Source organism: Archocentrus centrarchus, chromosome 7 (genome assembly GCF_007364275.1).
Source record: "Archocentrus centrarchus isolate MPI-CPG fArcCen1 chromosome 7, fArcCen1, whole genome shotgun sequence".
Taxonomy (NCBI): Eukaryota; Metazoa; Chordata; class Actinopteri; order Cichliformes; family Cichlidae; genus Archocentrus; species Archocentrus centrarchus.
Genome location: NC_044352.1, coordinates 16,222,446 through 16,245,067, shown reverse-complemented (window position 1 = coordinate 16,245,067; position 22,622 = coordinate 16,222,446). Strand labels below are relative to the sequence as shown.

At 39.2% G+C, this 22,622-nt stretch overlaps 1 protein-coding gene across 1 annotated transcript in view; it reads left to right on the top strand.

The window, feature by feature from the left end:
• b4galt5 (UDP-Gal:betaGlcNAc beta 1,4- galactosyltransferase, polypeptide 5) overlaps positions 1 to 22,193 on the top strand; it is a 31,336-nt gene extending 9,143 nt beyond the window's left edge. Inside the window, exons 2-9 of the mRNA XM_030734091.1 lie at positions 15,432 to 15,551; positions 15,836 to 15,949; positions 16,411 to 16,538; positions 18,454 to 18,570; positions 18,755 to 18,942; positions 19,031 to 19,153; positions 19,619 to 19,720; positions 21,606 to 22,193. Of these exons, the coding sequence (XP_030589951.1) occupies positions 15,432 to 15,551; positions 15,836 to 15,949; positions 16,411 to 16,538; positions 18,454 to 18,570; positions 18,755 to 18,942; positions 19,031 to 19,153; positions 19,619 to 19,720; positions 21,606 to 21,753 (1,040 nt within the window). The 3' untranslated portion in view covers positions 21,754 to 22,193. The remainder of the gene's footprint in view (positions 1 to 15,431; positions 15,552 to 15,835; positions 15,950 to 16,410; positions 16,539 to 18,453; positions 18,571 to 18,754; positions 18,943 to 19,030; positions 19,154 to 19,618; positions 19,721 to 21,605) is intronic.
• Positions 22,194 to 22,622: the final 429 nt, after the last annotated feature.

Genomic DNA, 22,622 nt, shown 5'->3' with positions numbered 1-22,622 from the left:
ATCTGTGGCAACATATCCGGAAAAACAAAATCTTTCTTGGGTTACTGCTGGAGCAAACCAAACATTTCCAGCATTATATTAAAAGCATTTAACTGGTATGAGCTGACTTGCAGTGTATTATGAAGTATTCTCAGGATGTGCAGTTTGTTTTTTAGTGAGTTTAGCACTTATAATATTCCTTAAAGATGCATTAAAAAAAGGTTTTCTGCATTTTTCTATAGGAGATGAGTTTGAAATATCTCAGGGGGGTAATGAGACGACAAGGAGCATATATATTGCACTTTCATATGAAGAGCTGCAGGCAACAAGCTGCACACCTCAAAATTCAGCAACAAAGTAACTCCTTTCTGTGTGCCCTGCTTTTTTTTTTTTTTTTTTTTTTTTTTCCCCAGCCTTGTGGCATATGCAGCATAAAGTCAGATCACGTTTGATCACAGAAAGCTGGGAAAAGGTTTTACAAATAACTTGTGACTTCAGGTTCTACTAAATCAACCCAAACTGAAATCTTCAAGATTGCTAAGTGTAACTGCAGTCATAGCTGATTTACAGCCGCTATGCTGTGTTCAAAATATTTTTTTTTAGGGTGGTCCATCCGTCAGTCTTCCACCCAATTCAGTTCATATACTATATGAAAATTTATGATAAAAAATAAATAACCGTAACAACCATATCCAATCGGTATTTATCAGTTAAATAACACTTGACTTCAGGCCCAAGGGAGATGAAATGATCATCATCTAATTTATTTGTGCTAATTTGATGTCAGCACAAAGTGAGTCATTAGTGTGCTGCATACTGCTGTCATTTACAGCTGTACAGTTTCTCATGTTTCCTGCACTGCTACCTTTTCCCCCATTCATTTTGCTCAGACACAGTGAAATGAAAACAGAAAAGAAAAAAAATCATTTTAGTCTAATAATAGTAGGGGAAATCCAAAAAGGTAACAGACCTTTCCAGCGTTGCCTCTGATGGTTGTTCCCATAAAGCTAAGTAGAAATGCATGGCTTGGGTAAAGAGAATATTATTGTTTTTTGCAACATGTAAAATGACTGGTAAATGTGAAGGCTTGAATTTTCATGCTGGGAAAGACCTTTTTACAGCAGGTACTCAAACTCTTCCACTGAGAAGTTATCACCTCTATGCTTATATGGAGCAAATTCAATGTCAGTGGAGACCAGACACTTCATTAAAACAACATTTTCTGTTGTACATTAACGGAATCGCTTTCATGACCTGAACTTAAGTTGGCAGAAATGAATTAGCTTGTAGATTTATTTGTAATGTATTGCTTAATTAACTGCCACTTTGTCTGCATTAAAAAACCAGTAGTATCATTCTCATGAAATATTAAGTGTACCAAATGCAGCTACAAAGCCCTAGCAATTTCTTAATGTTATCTAATTAATATATAGACATATTTCATACATGCAGTAGAAAATAGTCCAGACATAGAGTATTTATCCCATGCTATTTACTTAATTTCATATGTTTTCCAAAATCACTTCAGTTTCTTTTAGCTAAGCAAATTGTGGTTTGAAGTTAGTGTTGATGTGATTATGGAAGAGGGTCTCAAATGTGTTGGCTGAAACCTCTTTGCTATGTACAGTTTATGTATTTTGAAGGATTTAGAATAGCAGAGGGGGTTAGGGAGAAATTAGCTTACATCTTCTTCTTGTTTTTCCTCTTTGTGACTATTGCTGTTTCAGTGTTCTACTGATTAATATTGTATGTTAAGCTGTTAAAATTCAGTAAAGAAAGTTGAAATAGAATAGCAGCTCCACCATGCCTTATAGATACTTGAATATGGTTGTCACAAAGGAAGGTTGTGTGGTTATTCTGCATGTTGTTTCGCTTTATGTCACTAACACTATTGTGCAGTATGGACCATCCCCACCCACGGGGAGAGACTTTATTTTTGTGGTCGGGAGATAGACATGGGGGGCGGCTGTACTGCCTAGAAAATAGGCAGTACAGTGTATGTTTGGGGGTTGGGGTCCATGTGTACCTGTCCGTGCATGTCCTCTGTGCACCCATTACTCAGAGCTACTGCAATAACACAAGAATGTGCTGGACAACTGCCAAATATAAAAGCAGGTGGAAATTGGTAGGACAAAGTTGCAGGTGTACTGCAGGAATGAGGCACTCTTATCCTAGCAACACTGCAACTGCCTTGCATATTGTTGGGCTTGTAGTTGGTTCAGGATTTGAGCAATGCTTGTTACAAATGGGACGGTTAATTGGTTGCAACAAAGCTAGGTGTGCACATTAAGTAATTAAAATTCTGCGATTTCAAATCAAACATTGTGAAAGGAAGAGGCAGGCAAAGAAGCTGCAGGTTAGATTAGCAGATGAAATACAAGAAACTGAAAGTCTGTCGAAAGACCAAAAGCAAAGTGGGAAGACACTAATCACACTGAGTTGATGTAATGATCTATATTTGGCAGGAGCTGCTTTGTTGTTGGCGAAACCTGCACTTAAGATATTCTCTGCATAATACATTAGTTAAAGAAAATGCAGGAGGAAGAGGCAGAGAAGGGCTATTTCCACCAGCTACAGGCAGACTTGCTTTGGAGGGCTAAAAGCCACTGGAAAGCCATCAAAAATGGTGTAAAATGTAAAAAGTTGTAAAATTTAGTTACTCAAACTTCTGTCTGAATGCTGAATATTTTTTTAAAACTTTGTTAATGCTGGGGGTTTTGCTAAAGGAATCCCGTAAACTGTGGCTGACAGCATTTTTTTTTCTTTTTAACCAACTTCTGCATTTATAAGATGTCTATACTTAGCAGTTTATTAATTATGCATCCATCAGTTGTGAAACAGTATAAAACTGTTTTCCAATGCAAAGCGCTCTCTCAAACATTATAAAAATTCACCTGGAGTTGGGCACAACCATGCCTGTAGCTAGCTATGAAGTCACCAATAATTTCATTTTATTTTTTTAGAGCTAAAAATAAAATTGCCCATCGGGAGAACCAGAACATTTCCCGGTGGCTCTAGGGTCCTCTGCACCAACAGTCAGCTTGTCCAACAATAATAAAACAGCTTTCAGAATCCAGGCATCAGGCGTGACTTTCTCACTTTTGTTGCAATTGAATTGAAACAAGGAGCTGTAAAGCTTCATAAACCAGAGGAGAGCTGCAGATTCAGGTAACAGTTCTCTATAGGTTCATCACTACACGCAGTGCTGTTCATGTGGATACATTGAACACTTTAGTCCTTAAATGTTGTCTTTATTAAACAGTGCAACAAGAGATGGATTTGAACTGCAGCAGATGACTCCCTGGTATAGCGTTATTTTAAATACATATTGGGTCTTTAGTTCTTTTTTTTTTTTTTTTAACTGCAAAGGGAGCATTGTTTTCCCTTAACTTCTCACTCTTAACAGTCTCTTTCTTCTCCATGTCACATTGCCTCCCTGGGTTCATGCACCTGACAGTAACAGCAATCTCTCCCATTCCAATCTGTGCACTAATGCCCTTTTCAGACAAAAACTTGGACCATTTATAAACTGGCATTTGGCATAGTCATGAATGAGTGAACAAACTGAGAAATAACCCTTTTATTTCATCCTGCTTGCTCCGTTCACTCAGAAAATAATGCAGCAATAGAAGGAGAATGTGAGTGTAAGGGAGAATCTCTCTCATTCTTGAGCTTACATCCATATGTATCAACAGTCTGTCTGTCTCCCTGTCTTCATCTCTCATGGTCCTTCCCTTAGATCTGTTTTCCAGTATTTGCCTGCAGCAGAGTGAAAACAAGGGGTCTTGGCACCACTGTGTTGTTCATGTAATTCTCCCTGCCACTTCTGGTCCCTGTGTTTCTCTGCCATGTAGTGGCTCAGCAGACATAATGAGTCAGGGGAGGGTCAGACATGCACACAAAAAGGCTGATATGAGCATGTTCACATTTACAGACGTGTATGCATGCGCGCGCGCGCACACACACACACACACACACACACACATATGCACAAACACATTTGGGAGAGCAGAACAGATGGAGGGACAGAGTGGCTAGTGCAAGACCAATAATGAACTCAAACTGCACCTCATGTTGTCCCTGCTGGCATGTGTTACTGTGTGCTGTGTCTGACCGGGATTACATTTTGTGTGGGGGGGTTTTTTGTTTTGTTTTTTTCCTGCAATGAATTTTGCATTACAATCACACTTATACATACATATTATACATTCAGTATAAAGGCATTTATCTCTACTCCATCTTTGCACATTTCTGGTTAGATTCTGTACAACAAACAGCTGATGCTAAGCAGGTGTGAGACAGTGTTTTGCAAACTTTGGATTACAGTGAATGGTTCTGAAACCCCAATAATATTATCATACATGCCGCATCTGAACTGTCCACACTACGTACACTGTTTGCATGACCCACCTAAAAATCAATGTTTTTTAGAATTTTTTTGTTCTTATTAAAGAAACATTTGAAATGATGTTTTCCTGTTCAAATCAGTACCTACACAGGACTATAAAATGTGGTTTCTGTCATCTTGTAGTGACGCATTAAGTCCAGACCACAAGTTTTCATGCAGACGCCCACACAGCCAGACGTCTCTTGCTGTTACTCCTGCAGGGTCACGCTGATCGTTGGCAGCAGAATGAAGAACGTAACCTTTGATTAAGTAACCATTCTATTTTCTGATATCTTGCCCTTACATTTTGAAAAAGTGTGAAAAAAGGGAATTAGCAAAATGTAAGCAAGGTTTTTCTGGGAGGAGACAACAACATGATTAGCAGGAGCTCACACTGTGTTAGGTAGTTTAAGGAAGTTCCTAACTTCCTCGAGGTCGATTCAGATTTTGAATTTTTATTCTCTTTTCACTTTTTTTTCCCACTGGCAGTGTATGATGATTTTAGAGAGCACTATTTTCACTTCTGATGCAAGTCACGCACAGTATGAAGCTGATATTTTCACTTACATTAAAGGTGACATAACAAAAAATAAAATAAAATAAAATAAAATGTCTTTTACTTTTTCTAGTTGTCCTTCACAGGCAGTCATTTAACACCAGCACAAATAATGTGGAGCAGGAAGTAACATTTCAGAGTTACGGTGGGTAACAATGATTGAATACAGTTGTTACAAGAGGACATGAGACACTTTTAGGAGGAAATGGGTGGATCTTATGCTCCTAGGAAGTGGGCATATAGCCAAGAATATGCTGACAATTTCACTTGCAGTAAAAAAGCACTTGTCAAAAAGACGTGTGCTCTGAGACTGACTTTCAGGCTTTTAGATTTTTTATTTAGTCAGTTATTTTTACTGTCGTCATATCTGTTGGGAGCATTTCTGCATTCTTGTGCACATGATGAGGATTCTGATCAGTGCAGTCCTGATGTTTTCCTGTAATTGTAGTTTCACACACAGTGCTATTTGGAGGCAGTTTAGATACGAGAGAGACTTTGTGTGTGTGTGTGTGTGTGTGTGTGTGTGTGTGTGTGTGTGTGTGTGCGTATGTTTATAATACCTTGTGGGGACAATTTTCCTGACATATACTACGTTGTGGGGACCAATTGCTCCTTGTGGGGACTGGAACCTTGTCCCCACAAGGGGAAACCCTGTTTTTGGGTCAGGGGTCAGAGTTAGGGCTAAGGTATGAATTGAGTTTAGGTTAGGGTTAGGTTTAGGTATGTGATGGTTAGGGTTAGGAAAAGGGTAAAGGTAAGGTTTAGGCTGTAGAAATGAATGGAAGTCAATGGAAATTCCCCACAAAGATAGCAAAACACACTTATGTGTGTGTGTGTGTGTGTGTGTGTGTGTGTGTGTGTGTGTGTGTGTGTGTGTGTGTGTGTGTGTGTGTGTGCGCGCATGGGTGTGTGTGCATGGGTGTGTACAGCAGTGCAGCTGTGAGTTTAGAGGAAGCCTCGTGATCTAGATATGACAGAGTTTAATGTAACCATTCTGTAACTAGCACAGGACAAATGTTGCCCGTGACTGTCCAGACATTTACCTGGTTTGCTAAGTGGGACTACGACAAACAGAAAAATCCATATCATTCCTCTGTGTCTGTTACCAGTAATAAAACACTTAGCTTATTTCAACCAAAGTAAAGCACAGGATAGCCCTTTGGAAAAACATTGCACATGGTTGCTTGCATAACCTGAAGTTAAACATGACAACATGAATGTCATTGTATCCACAACTATTATAGACATGGCATCTTATCTGTAAGTCAAATATTTATAAATTCCAGACCTTCGCAGGCCCAGTATGGTCAGTATTTTGCAGAGCACTTCCCTGAGGCATGGCTCAGCTCATAATTTTTTAGTACAGCACTTAAATTAAGTCAGCCTCTAATTTGGAACCTTTTGTGCAACTCTGAAATTCTTCGATAACAAGTTACTAGTTAGAAAAGCACAGTGGTTTGTTTTTGGTTGTGTGTTTGTGTGTGTGGTGGCAGGGTGAGTGTTGATAAGCAAACAGGATATAGATTGTAGCAATCTTTGGATCTACTTAGTAAGGACTGCTCAGACAACCACACCAACAACAATATCATTGCAGTATGATGTTCTCATGGAGTTAAATTAAGATTACAGATGAGACTGGAGGATGAGGTCATTTGCTGAGATGATGGCCATTGTTTTATCTTTGATTCTTTGATTTTTGTTTTTTACTTTGTTTTTTATCAGTGGGTAAAGGCGGGAAATATAGATTGCCCTCTGTACCAGGTATTGTTCATTTTGTGTGCGTGCATGCGTGCGTGTGTGCATTGGCTGAGGGATGGCTGTGGGTGAGTGTTGATCTGCTGTAGCCTCTGTGTTCTCAGCATCACTAACAGAGGGTCAAAAGAGGTAATAAAAAGTTTGTCCCTTCAGATGAGATACTGTTTGTGTTTAAAAAGGTCAAGTTATAGTACCGTGTGCAATCCCAGACGTCATCAGCTGATCAATGCACTCAAGTTACAATGATTGTTCCAGTTAATTATGAGGGATTCAGTGTTACTGTTTAGGGTAATCACCTGTTTTTTTACTGATAAGGTGCTGAAATAGACCTACTTAGTCATGTGTGAAATTTCTGCACTCTCATAATATACTTTTAAAGTGGATGAATATGCCTGAATAATATGAAGAATTTGTGATCATTGTGCTTTCTTCTGGTTATGATTTTACAGGCGTGGCTCTGTAGGTGTCACTGATATATAGTGGCATTAAAATAACCCTTTTGAGAGTGGCATCTTAAAATGCTGAGAGCTACAGTATGGGTGCAAGTATGGTGTGTGTGAACACAGAAAATTTTCTGCTTAGAGGGAAAAAAAATGCCTTTTAGCTTTTATCAGCTTGCTAGCAGAACAGGGCCTATCACCTCCTGCTGCTGAGCTATATCAATGTGCAGTTAATTGCCTTTCAGAGAATAAACTGGGGGGTTTGTGCGTGTTTCCTTTCTTCTTCTTTTTTGCTTCTTTGTTGGCCTTTTCTTTTTTGATTAACCTCTGTCACACTACAGTATGGTGCAGGGTCTGTGCCTGGAATTTGTATCCATAAGCCTGCAGTCCATCTTTAAATAATTTGCTTAAAAAGATAGCAACAAACAGACTTGACAGAAAGTGATACAAACCACATTACGCAGAGACAGCAGCACAAAGAGATGAAGAGGGAGATAGAGGGAATGACAGATAAGTGGAAAGAGGGAGTGATATGGAGAAAGAGACAAGGATAGGAGGCTGGGCTTGGGATGCAGGCTGGATGCTGCATGAGAGCTATAGAAGACAAGGTCGTTCAAGGTCTTCCGTGCTTGATAGGTTACAATGAGTGGTGCTGATGGGATGAAGAGCTGGAGGGGTTTGGTTGGGGAGGGGGGGTCCTACATGTCTCCATGTCTCATTGATATAGTTGCATATAGCAGAAATGACACATCAAAGCTCTGTGCTGGTATATGCCTCCTATCCTGTCCTGTCCTAATATGCCCAGGGTTAATGGCCTTCTGTTGTACCCCACTGTGTTAGTTTCCTCTAAAGCCAAGGCCTCTCATGTCTATTCCATTTGCCACAGTTTATAACCTTGATTACCTCACCATAAACCATTAATCCAGCCACTAGAGTGCATGTTTGATGTCAGAGGAATTGTAAGCCCACTAATACACAGCAAATGACAGTGTTGACATTTTCTGTCTCTCTACATGTTTTTTTAGCTAGTAATTTCAGTTGACCTGACCCTTGAAAAAGAATATACTGGCTTTCTAAATAGTGAACCAAAAACAATTCAAAGGAGATACTTTACAACAAAGATTCCGCTTTGCTTTGCTTTACTTTTCATATGTTGAAGCAGTTTAGCACAATACTGCTTTGCCTTGATGGGGTAGTTAATAGATAATACAGTCATGGTAAAAAAGGAAGCACATCCTCTTTCGATTCTAAGGCTTTACATATCAGGATATAATAACAATAATCCGGTCTTTAGCAGGTCTAAAAATAGTACACCCTTATTGCTTCCATAGGAATTAAGAGGTTAAATAGGCGGCAGGTGCTGCTACTTGAATGCACTTGATTAACTGATCAGCAAGTGTGAGAATCTCTATTAAAGAAGTTTTGAACTTTAAGCAGTTTGCTGGTCTGGAGCATTCAGGTGTGTGTTACCACAATGCCAAGGGGGAAAGCCATCAGCAGTGGTCTTAAAAAAGCAATTCTGCCTGTCCATCAATCTGGGGAGGGTTATAAGGCTATTTCCAAACAGTTTGAAGTCCAGCATTCTACAGTGAGAAAGCTTATTGGTGGAAAGCATTCAAGCATTCCACACAAGTGGAAAGCATTCAAGACAATAGTCAATCTTCCCAGGAATGTATAAATGCCTAGCAAATTCACCAAAAGATCAGGCCGTGCAACGCTCAGAGAAATTACAAACAAACAAACAAAAACAAAACAGCTACGTCTCAAACTCTACTGGCCCTCAAGTAGTATGTTAAGTGTAAATAATGAATATAAGTGCATGACAGTACAATCAGAACAAAACTGAATAAGTGACTTATTTTGAAAGGCTGCCTGGAAAAAAAAAAGCCTCTTTCTAAGGAAATGTGGCTCCATGGCTTAGGTTTACAAAGGAATTATTCCAGAAATGTTGTGACTTCTGCAATATCTTTCCCACGCTCATGACCTTTTTTTGTCCTTTGGACAATTTGTAGATGTATGGTCATAATGCACAGCACCATATTTGGTGAAAACCAAATACAGTATATATAGGCTAGTGACAATGCCCCCAAATTTTTGACATACCCCTACCGGAGGTAGAACTAAACCCAACCACATTTTTCCTCATCTCTAAGGTCTCCCCTATATGAAATGGATTCTTGGCCAAAAATATTTTACTGCCAAGATGGTTAAATTGATAGATATTGTTATATACCCCAAAACTAAAAAAGAGCCCAAATACAGCCTGTCCACATGGGGGTTTACCCACAAAAACTGATGTAGATTAATAACACAAGGCCTGAGAGCTTTCAAAATAGGCATGTATGTAGTCAGGATTTTGCTTTACCCACTAGAAAAAAAACTGGATGTGAATATCCTAAAGTATGGGGTAGATAGAGACATTGGAACACATACCTAAAATAGGCGAACATGGAAAAAAAAAGATTTTTGCAAAATGTTTTCATTTACTTTGTAATTGCTTTGCCAAGGATTGTCATAGAAACACATATGATAGCTTGTTGGAAAGGTGAGGTTGTGCTGAATCCATCAATACCAAATATGTAAATGTGACCTGTATAATCAGGGTGTTAAGTCACTTAATGTATGAAGTGCCCCAACTGAAAAGTATTGAGAAAATTGAGTCTGCAGTCAGAAGCTTTATTATGCTGCATGTATTGTCATATAACACAGTAGGCTTGTTGAATTAATGTGCTTGTTTTCTAAATCCAGCAATACCACATATGCATTGTCATTTAAAAATGTGTGATATGTCCCAATTGAAAGAATATACTGCATTTCTTTGCAATATACTACACTGTACTGGTAAAATTACCAGAGATGAGTGAGTAGGACAGGAAACCACAAGAGAGTATAACAGTTTGGCCTTGATGGGCCTTTTTAATAAAGCTGTAATTTAACCACACACACACAGTATAAATCAAATTCCTGACTCAAATCAAACAAAAGCCCATCCAACAAACCAAACAAGCTTGGAGGTGGAATTCCTCCTTTTCTCGAGCTGCAGTGTCCAGTTTTAAGCCTGAGGCTTTTAGCAGAACACACTGCTTCTGGTAGCCATTGTGGGGGGTAGGCCATCTCCAATACTTTGGTGAATTCGGCTCCCCATGATGTCACAACTGAAACACATCACTGCCACTCTTTCAAATAATCATCAGTAACAAAATTGGTCATATTTGTACAGTCTTGTTCTAGTATTTGATAGCTATGACCATCAACACTCAGTCAAAGATCTTGAAAGGCAAAGAAGAGGCACCATTCAAACCAGCAGGCAACACATGTTATTACAGGCCAGGCAAGAGTTTCAAACTACAAGAACCATCTGAGGATCAGTGGGAACAAAGCTGCTGTATGTAGCTTTATCAGCAGCTACATCATCAGTATTGGTCCAAAGAGAATCTTGTTGGGGAACACAGTGATCTTGGCAGGTGGCTTTGAAAATGGTGAGGAGGTCAGGAGGGATTGCAAGTCAGGTATTGACCTGGATGACCTGAGGTACATACTAGCATCTACCACAAATTCATCAGCAGCTAATTTACCCCCGACTGAGGATGCCTTCTCACAACATGTGCAGAGAGCTTTATACCAAGTGGCAGTGTGGTGTCACAACTACCTGCCCAAGCCTCTTCTCTGGGACCCAGTGGGTAGAGGACAAAGGCTCAGAGAAGACAGGTTCATTGAGCCTGTTATGAATCCGAAGGCACCAGTAAGGACTGTAAGGATGGCAAATGCAGTGGGCTTGACATGCATGTAGTTCTGCTCCTGATTTATACTGTGTGTAGTTAAGTTATAGTTTTATTAATTATGGAGTTCCACAAAGTTCTGTGGTAGGGCCAATTCTATTTACATTATACATGCTTCCCTTAGGCAGTATTATTAGAAAGAATTGAATCAATTTTCATTGTTATGCAGATGGTACTCAGCTTCACCTATCAATGAAGCACATCAATTAGTTAAACTGCAGGAATATCTTAAAGACATTAAGGCCTGGATGACCTCTAATTTCTTGCTTCTAAATTCAGATCAAACTGAAATTCTTGTTCTCGGCCCCACAAATATTAGAAACATGGTGTCAAACCAGATACTTACTCTGGATGGCATTACTTTGGCCTCCAGTAACACTGTGAGAAATCTTGGAGTCATTTTTGACCAGGATTTGTCCTTCAATGCACATATTAAACAAATATGTAGGACTGCTTTTTTGCATTTGCACAATATTTCTAAAATTAGAAACATCCTTTCTCAGAGTGATGCTGAAAAGCTAATTCATGCATTTATTACTTCTAGGCTGGACTATTGTAATTCATTATTATCAGGCTGTCCTAAAAGCTCCCTGAAAAGCCTTCAGCTGATCCAAAATGCTGCAGCTAGAGTACTGACAGGGACTAGAAAGAGAGAGCAGATTTCTCCCATATTGGCTTCTCTTCATTGGCACCCTGTTAAATCTAGAATAGAATTTAAAATCCTTCTCCTCACCTACAAGGTCTTGAATAATCAGGCCCCATCTTATCTCAAAGACCTCATAGTCCCGTATCACCCCAACAGAGCAATTCACTGTCAGACTGCTGGCTTACTTGTGGTTCCTAGGATACTTAAGAGTAGAATGGGAGGCAGAGCCTTCAGCTTTGAGGCCCCTCTTCTGTGGAACCAGCTTCCAGCTTGGATTCAGGAGACAGACACCCTCTCTATTTTTAAGATTAGGCTTAAAACTTTCCTTTTTGATCAAGCTTATAGTTAGGGCTGGATCAGGTGACCCTGAACCATCCCTTAGTTATGCTGCTATAGGCCTAGGATGCTGGGGGGGGTTCCCATAATGCACTGTTTCTTTTCAATCACCTTATTTACTTTGTTTATACTCCACTCTGCATTTAATCATTAATTGTTATTAATCTCTGGCTCTCTCCCCTCAGCCCCCCCTCAGCAGCTGACTGCCCCTCCCTGAGCCTGGTTCTGCTGGAGGTTTCTTCCTGTTAAAAGGGAGTTTTTCCTTCCCACTGTCACCAAGTGCTGCTCATGACTGTTGGGTTTTCTCTGTATTATTGTAGGGTCTTTACCCACAATACAAAGTGCCTTGAGGCGACTGTTTGTTGTGATTTGGCGCTATATAAATAAAATTGAATTGAATAAAATTGAATTAAAAAGGCCCATCAAGGCCAAACTGTTATACTCTCTTGTGGTTTCCTGTCCTACTCACTCATCTCTGGTAATTTTACCAGTACAGTGTAGTATATTGCAAAGAAATGCAGTATATTCTTTCAATTGGGACATATCACACATTTTTAAATGACGATGCATATGTGGTATTGCTGGATTTAGAAAACAAGCACATTAATTCAACAAGCCTACTGTGTTATGTGACAATACATGCAGCATAATAAAGCTTGGGACTGGAGACTCAATTTTCTCAATACTTTTCAGTTGGGGCACTTCATACACTTCATACATTAAGTGACTTAATGTACCCTGATTATGCAGGTCACATTTACATATTTGGTATTGATGGATTCAGCACAACCTCACCTTTCCAACAAGCCATCATATGTGTTTCTATGTGTTTCTGTGTTTCTATATGTGTTTCCTTGGCAAAGCAATTACAAAGTAAATAAACGAAGCAATTACAATAGGGCCTTCGCACAGTTCGTGCTCGGGCCCTAATGAAAACATTTTGCAAAAATCTTTTTTTTTCCATGTTCGCCTATTTTAGGTATGTGTTCCAATGTCTCTATCTACCCCATACTTTAGGATATTCACATCCAGTTTTTTTTCTAGTGGGTAAAGCAAAATCCTGACTACATACATGCCTATTTTGAAAGCTCTCAGGCCTTGTGTTATTAATCTACATCAGTTTTAGTGGGTAAACCCCCATGTGGACAGGCTGTATTTGGGCTCTTTTTTAGTTTTGGGGTATATAACAATATCTATCAATTTAACCATCTTGGCAGTAAAATATTTTTGGCCAAGAATCCATTTCATATAGGGGAGACCTTAGAGATGAGGAAAAATGTGGTTGGGTTTAGTTCTACCTCCGGTAGGGGTATCTCGAAAACTAAAGCACTTTTTGGCCGTTTGTCACTAGGCTACTAAGCATTGGAGGGGTGATGATTTGGGCATGTGTTGTAGTCACAGGACATGGGCACCTTGCAGGCATTGAGTCAACGCTAGTATTACGGGAGGCTGTGGCTCAGGAGGTAGAGCAGGTCATCTACTTATTGGAAGATTGGTGGTTCGATCCCTGGCTGCTCCAGTCTGCATGCGTGGTCAAAATACTGATGCGTTCATCAGAGTGTGATTGTGTGTGAATGTTCAATAGAAAGCACTTAGATGTAGAAAAGTGAATGAGACATGCTGTATAAAGTGCTTTGAGTGCTCATGTAGAGCAGAAAAGTGCTATGTAAGAACCAGTCTATTTAAAGTAAAATGTGAAACCGTCTTCTAGCAGCTCAGTCATGTAACAGGACAATGATCCCAAGCACAGCATCAAATCTGAATGGCTGAACAGGAAAAGAATCAAAGTGTTGCAATGGCCCAGCCAAGGTTCAGACCTTAACCTGACTGAAATGCTGTGGTGTAACCTTAAGAAAGCTGTACATACCCACAAACCTCAATGAAATGAAGCAATGTTGAAGGAGTGGACCAAAATTATTTCACAAGAATGTGAGACGCTGATTAAAATTGTACAGACAATTGTGTCAACCTATTGCAGTAGCTTGGTTCTGCAAGCTTCTGAATCATGGGGTGTACTCATTTTTTTATTTATTTATTTTTTAAACCCTGACTGTATATCCATATGCTTGGCAGGCATGCAACCGAGACATGTCAGAATATGTTGGTGTCTGTACTGGGTCACACTCCAGACGCCTCTTAGCATTTTTCCATCCATATGGTGCCTCAGAAGGGCATCAGCTAATGTGTGTGTGTGTGTGTGTGTGTGTGTGTGTGCGTGCGTGCACATTTGAGCATGCATGCATGTGTGTTGCTCCTCCTTTGTGTGTTATAGTGTGAGTGAACAGAATCTTTTCTGTGTTCATTGCAGCTCCAGCTGCACTGTAGTATCTGGGTGTTGCAGACGTAAAATGAGAACATTGATTTCAGTTACCACTTAGCCACTAGTCTCTGGTCCTGCATGCCTAGCAGTTTGTATAAGATAAGATAAATGTGATGGAAACTGTAATGCAATTACCATGACAAATCACATCCTAGGGATTTCTAGCTCAGCAGTATACATGCCATGTACACAGATGCAATGTACTCAAGAGTGTGGATCATCTTGAGATTGCTTTGAGATGAATGCTATTTGGATAGATGGCCAGTGATCATGGTTTTGGACACAAATCTACAAAGGCAGAGATCTGTCAATGTGTTGAAGTGCTGCTCCAGAAACGAGAAAAAAGAAGTGCTAGCAGTTGATCTAGGAAGTTACTCTAGGAGTTGTGTCTTTGCTTCTTTTCTTTGACATCTGAAATGTGATGCATGCACTCTTTGGTGTAAAGATCTGTGGCATGCTAAGCATGTTCAGCCATTCAGGTGACTCGGTTAGGCCTCATACCCCCATTTTGTTCCATCACACTGCTTGGCAGGTTAACCACTGCTCTGTTTATTTAGGCCACTTCCACACTTACTGGAACTCTCACTAAGCTTCTCTCGTGAAGTTGCCAATAATAATGGCTCTATAAATCTAGTGAAGTGTTGTAGCAAACAGATCTCCTATGTAACATTGTTTCAGTTTGATGAGTTTGAGTTTGAGGCTGCTGGTTAGTAGTCTGACAACCACAGAGTGGCACATTCATGTGAATCTTTTGCCGCTTCCTTTTATTGTACTATCACCTATACCCACATCCTATTTGTGCCACTTCACATTTCCTTACAAAAAAGAATGCTTCAGAAAGTTACAGTTATTAACAGTGCAGAAGTTACTGATTGTAGCTTAGCATAATAAAATAAAATATCGCAAATAAGTTAATCAATAAATTTGAATTCCTTTTTCATTCTCTTTCTCCTTAAATACATTTGGGTTCAACTTCTTGTACCTCTCCCTCGCTTCATTATAGATTAAATTGCCATTAATTGGCCTCTTCAGACTGAAAGAGGCCTCTTGATATGTGGTTGGGAAATCCCCCTCACTAAGTGGACCCGTGCAGCTTACAACACGAGTGCAAACATTATCTAGTGCAGACGTTATAGTGTTAAAATAATGCGCCCCATGTCTGTCTAAATGCATCAAGTCTGTGTTTAATAATAAAATGTATTAAGTTTCTTTTCTTCTTTCCTCTGTCCTTAGTGAATGAGTATGTGTTCATGGTCCAGGCCAGAGGGATCCAGATCAGAGAGAATGTGAAGAACATCGGAGCTCAGGTTCTGGAGCAAGTGGTGAGAGGGGCTTACAGCATAAATGGCACAGGTAAAAGCACGCCCATGCACACTAGTTTATTAGGGATGTTTAGCACAAATGCTGTCTTTCATATGATCACAAGAGCATAGATGCAACGTCAACCAGTGTTAAATAGGGAAGTTATAGAAAACAAGCTATAGTTTCCACATTTATGTCTGTCTTTCTAGTAAGTCTTACTAGCAGCAGTCTAACTATAGCGTATCTTACTGCAAGATATTTTGGAAGTGAAATAGGAAAATGCACCAAAGCATAAAGCTAGACATGCTTATGCGTGCGTATTTTTTCACTTTCAGATTATTCGTATGACTTCAACTTTAGCGAAAGTGATGCTCTTCCTACGACATACCTCCCCGAGGGCTTCACCTACCTCCCCTCACAAGTTTGCCCTGAGAGGCTACCCTCTATGAGTAAGTACACTGTTGAAGTTGTGATTTTACAGTTTAATTTGAGTCCTAAAACCAAACTCTTAATTCTGCAATTCAAAGTACCAAATGAAAAATGTCTCTCAGTGGAAATGTTCATTGTGCCTCTGTACATATTTGTTATTGTAATGAGCTGTAAAATTGTTGGGAGAGAGAATATGCCTTATTTTAGTTTTGATTGATGACACATCAAATACAGTATGGTGTAATAGCAGAAGCGGGCAATTTATGTCACAGATTTCTCAAGCGTTACGGATCTTGACATTTTCTCAATCACGTTCCTTTGATCTTCTTCCTCTCTCTACTATTTTGTCTTCTTTACATGCATGCTCTCTCTCTCTCTCTTTCTCTCTCTCTCATTATCTTCCCCACTCTCATGACCTTTCCTGCTTCATCAAATCTTTGACTGTTACATGTCTCCCTCTCTCTCTTTCTGCCCCACACAGAGGGCAGGTTGGAAGTGAATATGAGTGAGATATCTCTTGAAGAAGTGGAAAGAGCCTTTTTGGAGGGAGAGCCTAAAATTGCCTATGGAGGCTACTGGAAGCCCAAAGACTGTTTACCTCGCTGGAAGGTAAGTGTGACAGTATCAAAAAGGACACCGCAGTCTAGTATGCAGACTGGCCAGTGGGGTAAGAAATCAGGATTGCTTCATATAGGGCACAAAAGATTCCTATATTGTTAAAGTATGGATCATCATCAGAACATCAAACAGAGCTTTGAAGGAATGTTGTTTAACCCTCCTGTGGCACTGAGAGAACAGAGAGACGTTGAAGCTTTGTGCACTTTGTCAGGTCCCTTCAATTTATCACCTGTATGTAGATTGCTGAATGTGTGGGCAACTGTTTCCGGATGACTTGGTGCATTTTGCAGATAAAAGCTGCAGCTCATGAAGTGCATTGCTAGTGGCATTTGGTTTGCAGCGCTCGGCCTACTAAAAACAGCCTTTGCCCCACAGTTACAGCAATATGCATGCATGCTTAGTTGCTGCTTTTTAACGCCTAGCTAAAAGTAATGTAGGACAATAGTCATGTAATGATTTCAGCTTTGAAGGTTATAATGTGCCGTGTTTTACTACAGAGTTTGCGAAGCTTTAGAAAACTGTTTTCTCTCACTCATTTTGCGCTACAATTTCACATCCAGTACAGAGTGAAATGCTGTAAAATGAAACTTTACACAAAGATCTGATGATACAGTCACTGACAGATTGGATTACCAAGACTCACCATTAGTAGAGTTGCTAGAGTTTTGACAAAAAGTTCATAAGTGTGAAAGTTAATGTGTTGCTTTCAGCTGTTTGTACGAGTCTTTGGTTATTTGCATAATACATTTCTGCATCATTGGACGGCAGCAGAAACCCTACATGAGAATGTAAGAGAGGTGTGTGCACAGCAGCGGTTACTTCAATAATTACTTATGATAAATTATCAAGTGAGTATTATATATTTCAATTCAGACAGGTGATTAGATACATAATAGATTAGATTTGATTAGATTAAAACGTTATTAATCCCTTTAGGAAAATTCTGTCAGGGAAATTAATTTTTCATATGTGTAGTTTGTTTGGTTTTTTTGCAACTTTCTTTTATTCTGTTGCTCTATGTGTAAATGAGACTTATTCGGACATATACATATTCAGACAAATTCAGGGAAAAGTACACATAAAACTGTATTGTTTCAGTATCAATATTGTTTCAATGTTTAATCAAACTCTTCCACAGTGCATCTTTTATTCTGCTTTTTTTTTTTTTGCCCTGCATGCCAATCTTGCCTGCCATCTGCCTGTCCATCTCTCACATTCCTTTGCCCCAAAGGACTGTGTATGGTCTGACAACCTTTTGTCTCTCTGTTTCTCTCATTACCCAGCAGTCTCTTTCTCCTTTTTTTTTTTTTTTTTTTTTTTTTTTTTACATTTGTCTCTTTCTTAGCCTCTCCTAGCCTGTTCCTTTCAGTGATTATTTTTTTTTCTTTTTGTTTGTTTGTTTGCTTTTATTATTTTTTTAAATTAATCTTCAAAAGAAACTTAAAATCAGGCGCTGCCATAGTCACAGATCAATGGACTAAAACAACACCTCTCACAAACATTTAGTGCCTCAGTGTTTCTGGGATTGATGCATGTCGACTCTTATTATGGAAAAAAAGACTTTACAAGCCTGCCAATCTTGCGATGAGTGTTTATGGTAATTAGTAGGTTTGTGTACTTTGGATCAAAATTACTAGCTCAGATATTTGGGGAAGTAGTATAAATAAATATGTTAAATTCTGTTGCTTATCAGTATTGGGTTTGGTAATGAAAATGCTATCTAGCCATCCCTCCTTCTGGGACATCACAAAATTCTTAAATACTTGTGCACATAAAGTACAATTTACTTAGTTGCACACATCAAATTTCTTTGTGACTTTGTGCAGCTGTAGACATGTGTCTGTATTGTATCTCCATATCTTTGGCTTTTAGTTAATGCCTGTGTTATTCTCCTTTGCACACCTAGGTGGCAATCCTAGTTCCCTTCAGGAACCGACATGAACACTTGCCCATCCTCCTGAGACACCTGGTGCCAGTGCTGCAGAAACAGAGACTCCAGTTTGCCTTTTATGTGATAGAACAGGTATGCTCACATACTTTCAGTCACCTAGTTGAATTTCTAGTTCCCAGTTCACTTAATTGAGTTTCCTTCTCAAGCCACTGTTTTACACAAGATAACAGGTTATGACTGTTTTAAATAAAAAAGATAGATACATATATAAATAAAAAACTGTTAACATATCAAAATATCTCCTATTTTTCTTTAGGCGGGTACAGAGCCATTTAACCGAGCCATGTTGTTCAATGTGGGCTTCAAGGAAGCTATGAAGGACCTGAACTGGGACTGTCTAATCTTCCACGATGTGGACCATCTGATGGAGAATGACAGGAACTACTACGGCTGCACGGACATGCCTCGACACTTTGCGGTCAAACTTGACAAGTACTCCTATATGTGAGTCCTGATTTTGTCTTCGGGGATATATAGCGCACACGTATTCTTACCCAAAATGAATCTTAATATGCATAATTGTTCCTCCAAGGCTTCCGTATAATGAGTTCTTCGGTGGTGTCAGTGGCCTGATGGTTAAGCAGTTCAAAAAGATTAATGGATTTCCTAATGCATTCTGGGGCTGGGGAGGAGAGGACGATGACCTCTGGAACAGGTGAGGCTATCATGTGTACACACACACACACATACATACACACACTGGCCTGTCTGATAGAGTTGCATCATGTGACTGATAGTAGTGTTGACATTAGGCATGCTCGAGTGATGAGGTAGGCCATTTGGCCCATAGCAGGCTTTTGTATTATTTTGTTTTTTTTATCCCCCCTTGCCCCGGAGCATTTCCCCCACCTACACAACTTACAGGCAGCTGTACACACACAGTAATCTCACTGTCAACTCTTACTGATTCTCTTGTATATTTGTTTACTGTGAAATTTTTTTGTTGTACTTGTATATGTCTAGAGCATGTTTTTGACTTTGCGAAATATTATAAGCTTAGCAATCACAGTCATAATTATTTTTGCATTCTATGGAAGTGGGACAATGAGGGTCATATGCACAGTGATTTCCTTCCCGACTGTGTACAGTATAAATTAAAGCATTGAATATATTTGTGTAGGGTGCAGTTTGCCAATTACACAGTAAGTAGACCACATGGAGAGCTGGGACGCTACATGTCAATTCCACATCACCATCGTGGAGAAGTGCAGTTCCTGGGCAGGTTAGTATGTTTGCACTGTTCATTCACAAGCAGTACATGCGCGCACACATACACACACACACACCAAAAGGCAGAAGCTGATAATTGCAGTGAGGCTTAGGCTCATGTGATGTAAGCCAGTCACATGAAAAGCCAAAGCAGTACCTTTGAGAGAATTTCAACTCTTTTAAAGACTTTGCATGTGATGTGCTCGTATGCTTCAGGGCTAAATTCCTGAGTAACTTAAAAACGGCCCAAAGAATAAATGTTTCTTTCATTTGTTAATAAGAAACCTAAGGGAATCTATATTTGGTACAAAACTATGATAATTACCAAAAATTGACTTTAAAAATCCCACATGATTAAATTAGTAGGAGGACTATTATGATGAGGTATTCCTGTGAAAATAAAGTTGTTTTTCTACATAGTACTACAATACTAAGTGCCCCTTATTGAAAATGAACATTAAAGTGTCCTTAAACTGCTCATTTGCAGGTTTATGGTTTTATTTTGGGGATTTACTAGAATGTGTTAGCATGTTTTAGTGTCCAGAAACACATTATTTTTTTCTCACTGTTTGCTGTAGTAACTTTTTTTTATCTCCTTTTGAAACATTCATTATTAGCTCCTTTATCTTCAAGGCTGCTAAAAAGAGCCCAACCTGATGATAATTGTGCATGACTAAACTGAAGCAGCAGTGGTGTAGCCCTCTAAGAGCTGTTGATTGCTTCAGTTTTAGCCACATTATAAAAATATCCTGACACTTCTAGCTTTAACTCTTAGTGATTGTTTTGCATGAAAAATGCAGCTGAAAGCACACCACAGTGCTTCTCTGACTAATCTGAATGTGGATATTTGTCACACAGTGTAGCTATTTTACATTTTTGCAGTTCAGTGCTGTAGTTTGAAAACTGGCCCGAATGTGACGGATAGTTTCCATTAATCAAGTCGAGTATCTTTTATTCATATCACACTGAAAAACAACAGGATCTGATCCCAAAGCACTATCCAACTTTCCAGTTGTCTAGTATATGAAGGTTTTCTACTATCCAAAAATGGATGAAATTGATGGTGACAACACCACAAGAGAAATCCAAAAATAAACCATAAACCAGATTTTAAAAAAAAGAAAAAGAAATAGGGTAATCTGCTCATGTGACATCTCAGATCTAAAAGAAAGCAAGTGGAAATAGGTGAAACTCGGGGACTGATTTCAAATTTTTAGTTGTTGCACTTTATTCCAGAGTCTGGGAGCAACAATAGAGAAAGATTGGTCACCTTTGGGTTTTTTTTTTTGTTTGTGTGTTTATTTGTTTGTTTTGTGAGAGTGGAGAACTGAGGGGAGTTGTTGGGAGGATGAGTTTGGGGTCACTATTTCCTTATGCTGTATTTTTGTGCATTGTCTACAACAGAATAAGAAAAATATACAAGTGATAATTGCTTCATTGTGAATTCAGCAGCATTAAAGTATAGTATATACAGCGCATGAAATAGTAAAGCAGAACAAAGGTAAAGTTAGTCATATTAGCCATGCAGTCACATCGAGGATGTGAAAACCTCCACTGAGACATTTTAGAGTTGCAGAAACAATTACGGTTAGAAACATCAACAGATTGCAAGGCTGTGGGACTCCTGCTGAATTTTGTTGAGGCAACTGCTCGTTCTTTGCCAAACTTGCCGCAAGGTGCGTTTGGTGACATAGATAAGTAGTAGACTTAAACCCTGAACTACAGCTGAGGCATTTCTGGCAGCAGTGTAAGGAAGAATAACTCAGTGTGGACTTTTTAATTTTGCTAACCTTTTTGCATGGACAAAACAGCCATGGAACAGACCAAAGATAGAGAAAAGCGTAGTTTTTACATTACTTTTTACTGTATTCTGTTTTCTCCTCTCGTCTTACCTGCAGGTATAGTCTTCTCCGTCACTCAAAACAGAGACAGAAGGTGGATGGTCTTAACAACCTAAACTACTCCCCCCTAGTGTCCAGAAGGCCTCTCTACACCAACATCACAGTCAGCTTGAGCAGAAAGCTTGCACCAATAGCTGACTACTGACGTAGGCAGAGCTGGACTGCAAAATCAGAGTCCTCTGGGACATCAGCCATATCTCACCAGTTGCAACACTGCTTAGGACATTTTAGTTGACAGACTTATTGCTTTATTTTGGTTGTATGCAAAAAGAAATTAGAGAATCAAATGAGTATGTTTGAAAACCATATAAGAAAATAGGGATAAATGCTGCACTTTGTTTGCGCCACAGTTCATCATTCCTCTCATCTGGGCTTATCTAGACTTCAGTCTCCACATGCCTTTTGCACCATTTTGGCCTTCAGCATTCATTCCTTGATTCATTTTCTTATTCTGTCCATCACTAGCTCAACCCTGCACTTTTGTGCTCGACGATTTCAATAGGTTATGATACACATGCATATCCAAGTGCACGCACACACACCACACATGCACGCAGAGTTTGACTTAAATGTGTTGACATTGCCCTGAGGCTTTAATTTTTTTTTTTTTTTTTTTTTTTATAGCTTGCACTTCTTATTTTGTAAATGCAGTAAGCCTGTGAAAACATCTGCATGCGCACATAACACCAGACATCAACTTCAAGCGAGTGGACTCTTGCAGCTGGTTCTGCATACGGTATGCCAAATCTACAAGAAAAGAGAGCAAGAGAAGATGACATACTGTAGAGACTATGAGGCTTTGGTTATGTATTGTATGTGAAATAGTTTTTTTTTTTTTTTTTTTTTTTTTTTTTTTTCTAAGTTTAGAGAATATTATTTCCTTCATCATCTCTTGTGTTTTGTCTTTTAAACACACCGTTTATAGACTGTGATGTTTGCGTTTGCATAACTGCGTGGAATATTCTGCTTGCCTGCAAGTGGCTGTATATTGGAGTGCAATGTTCATCCTGTTAG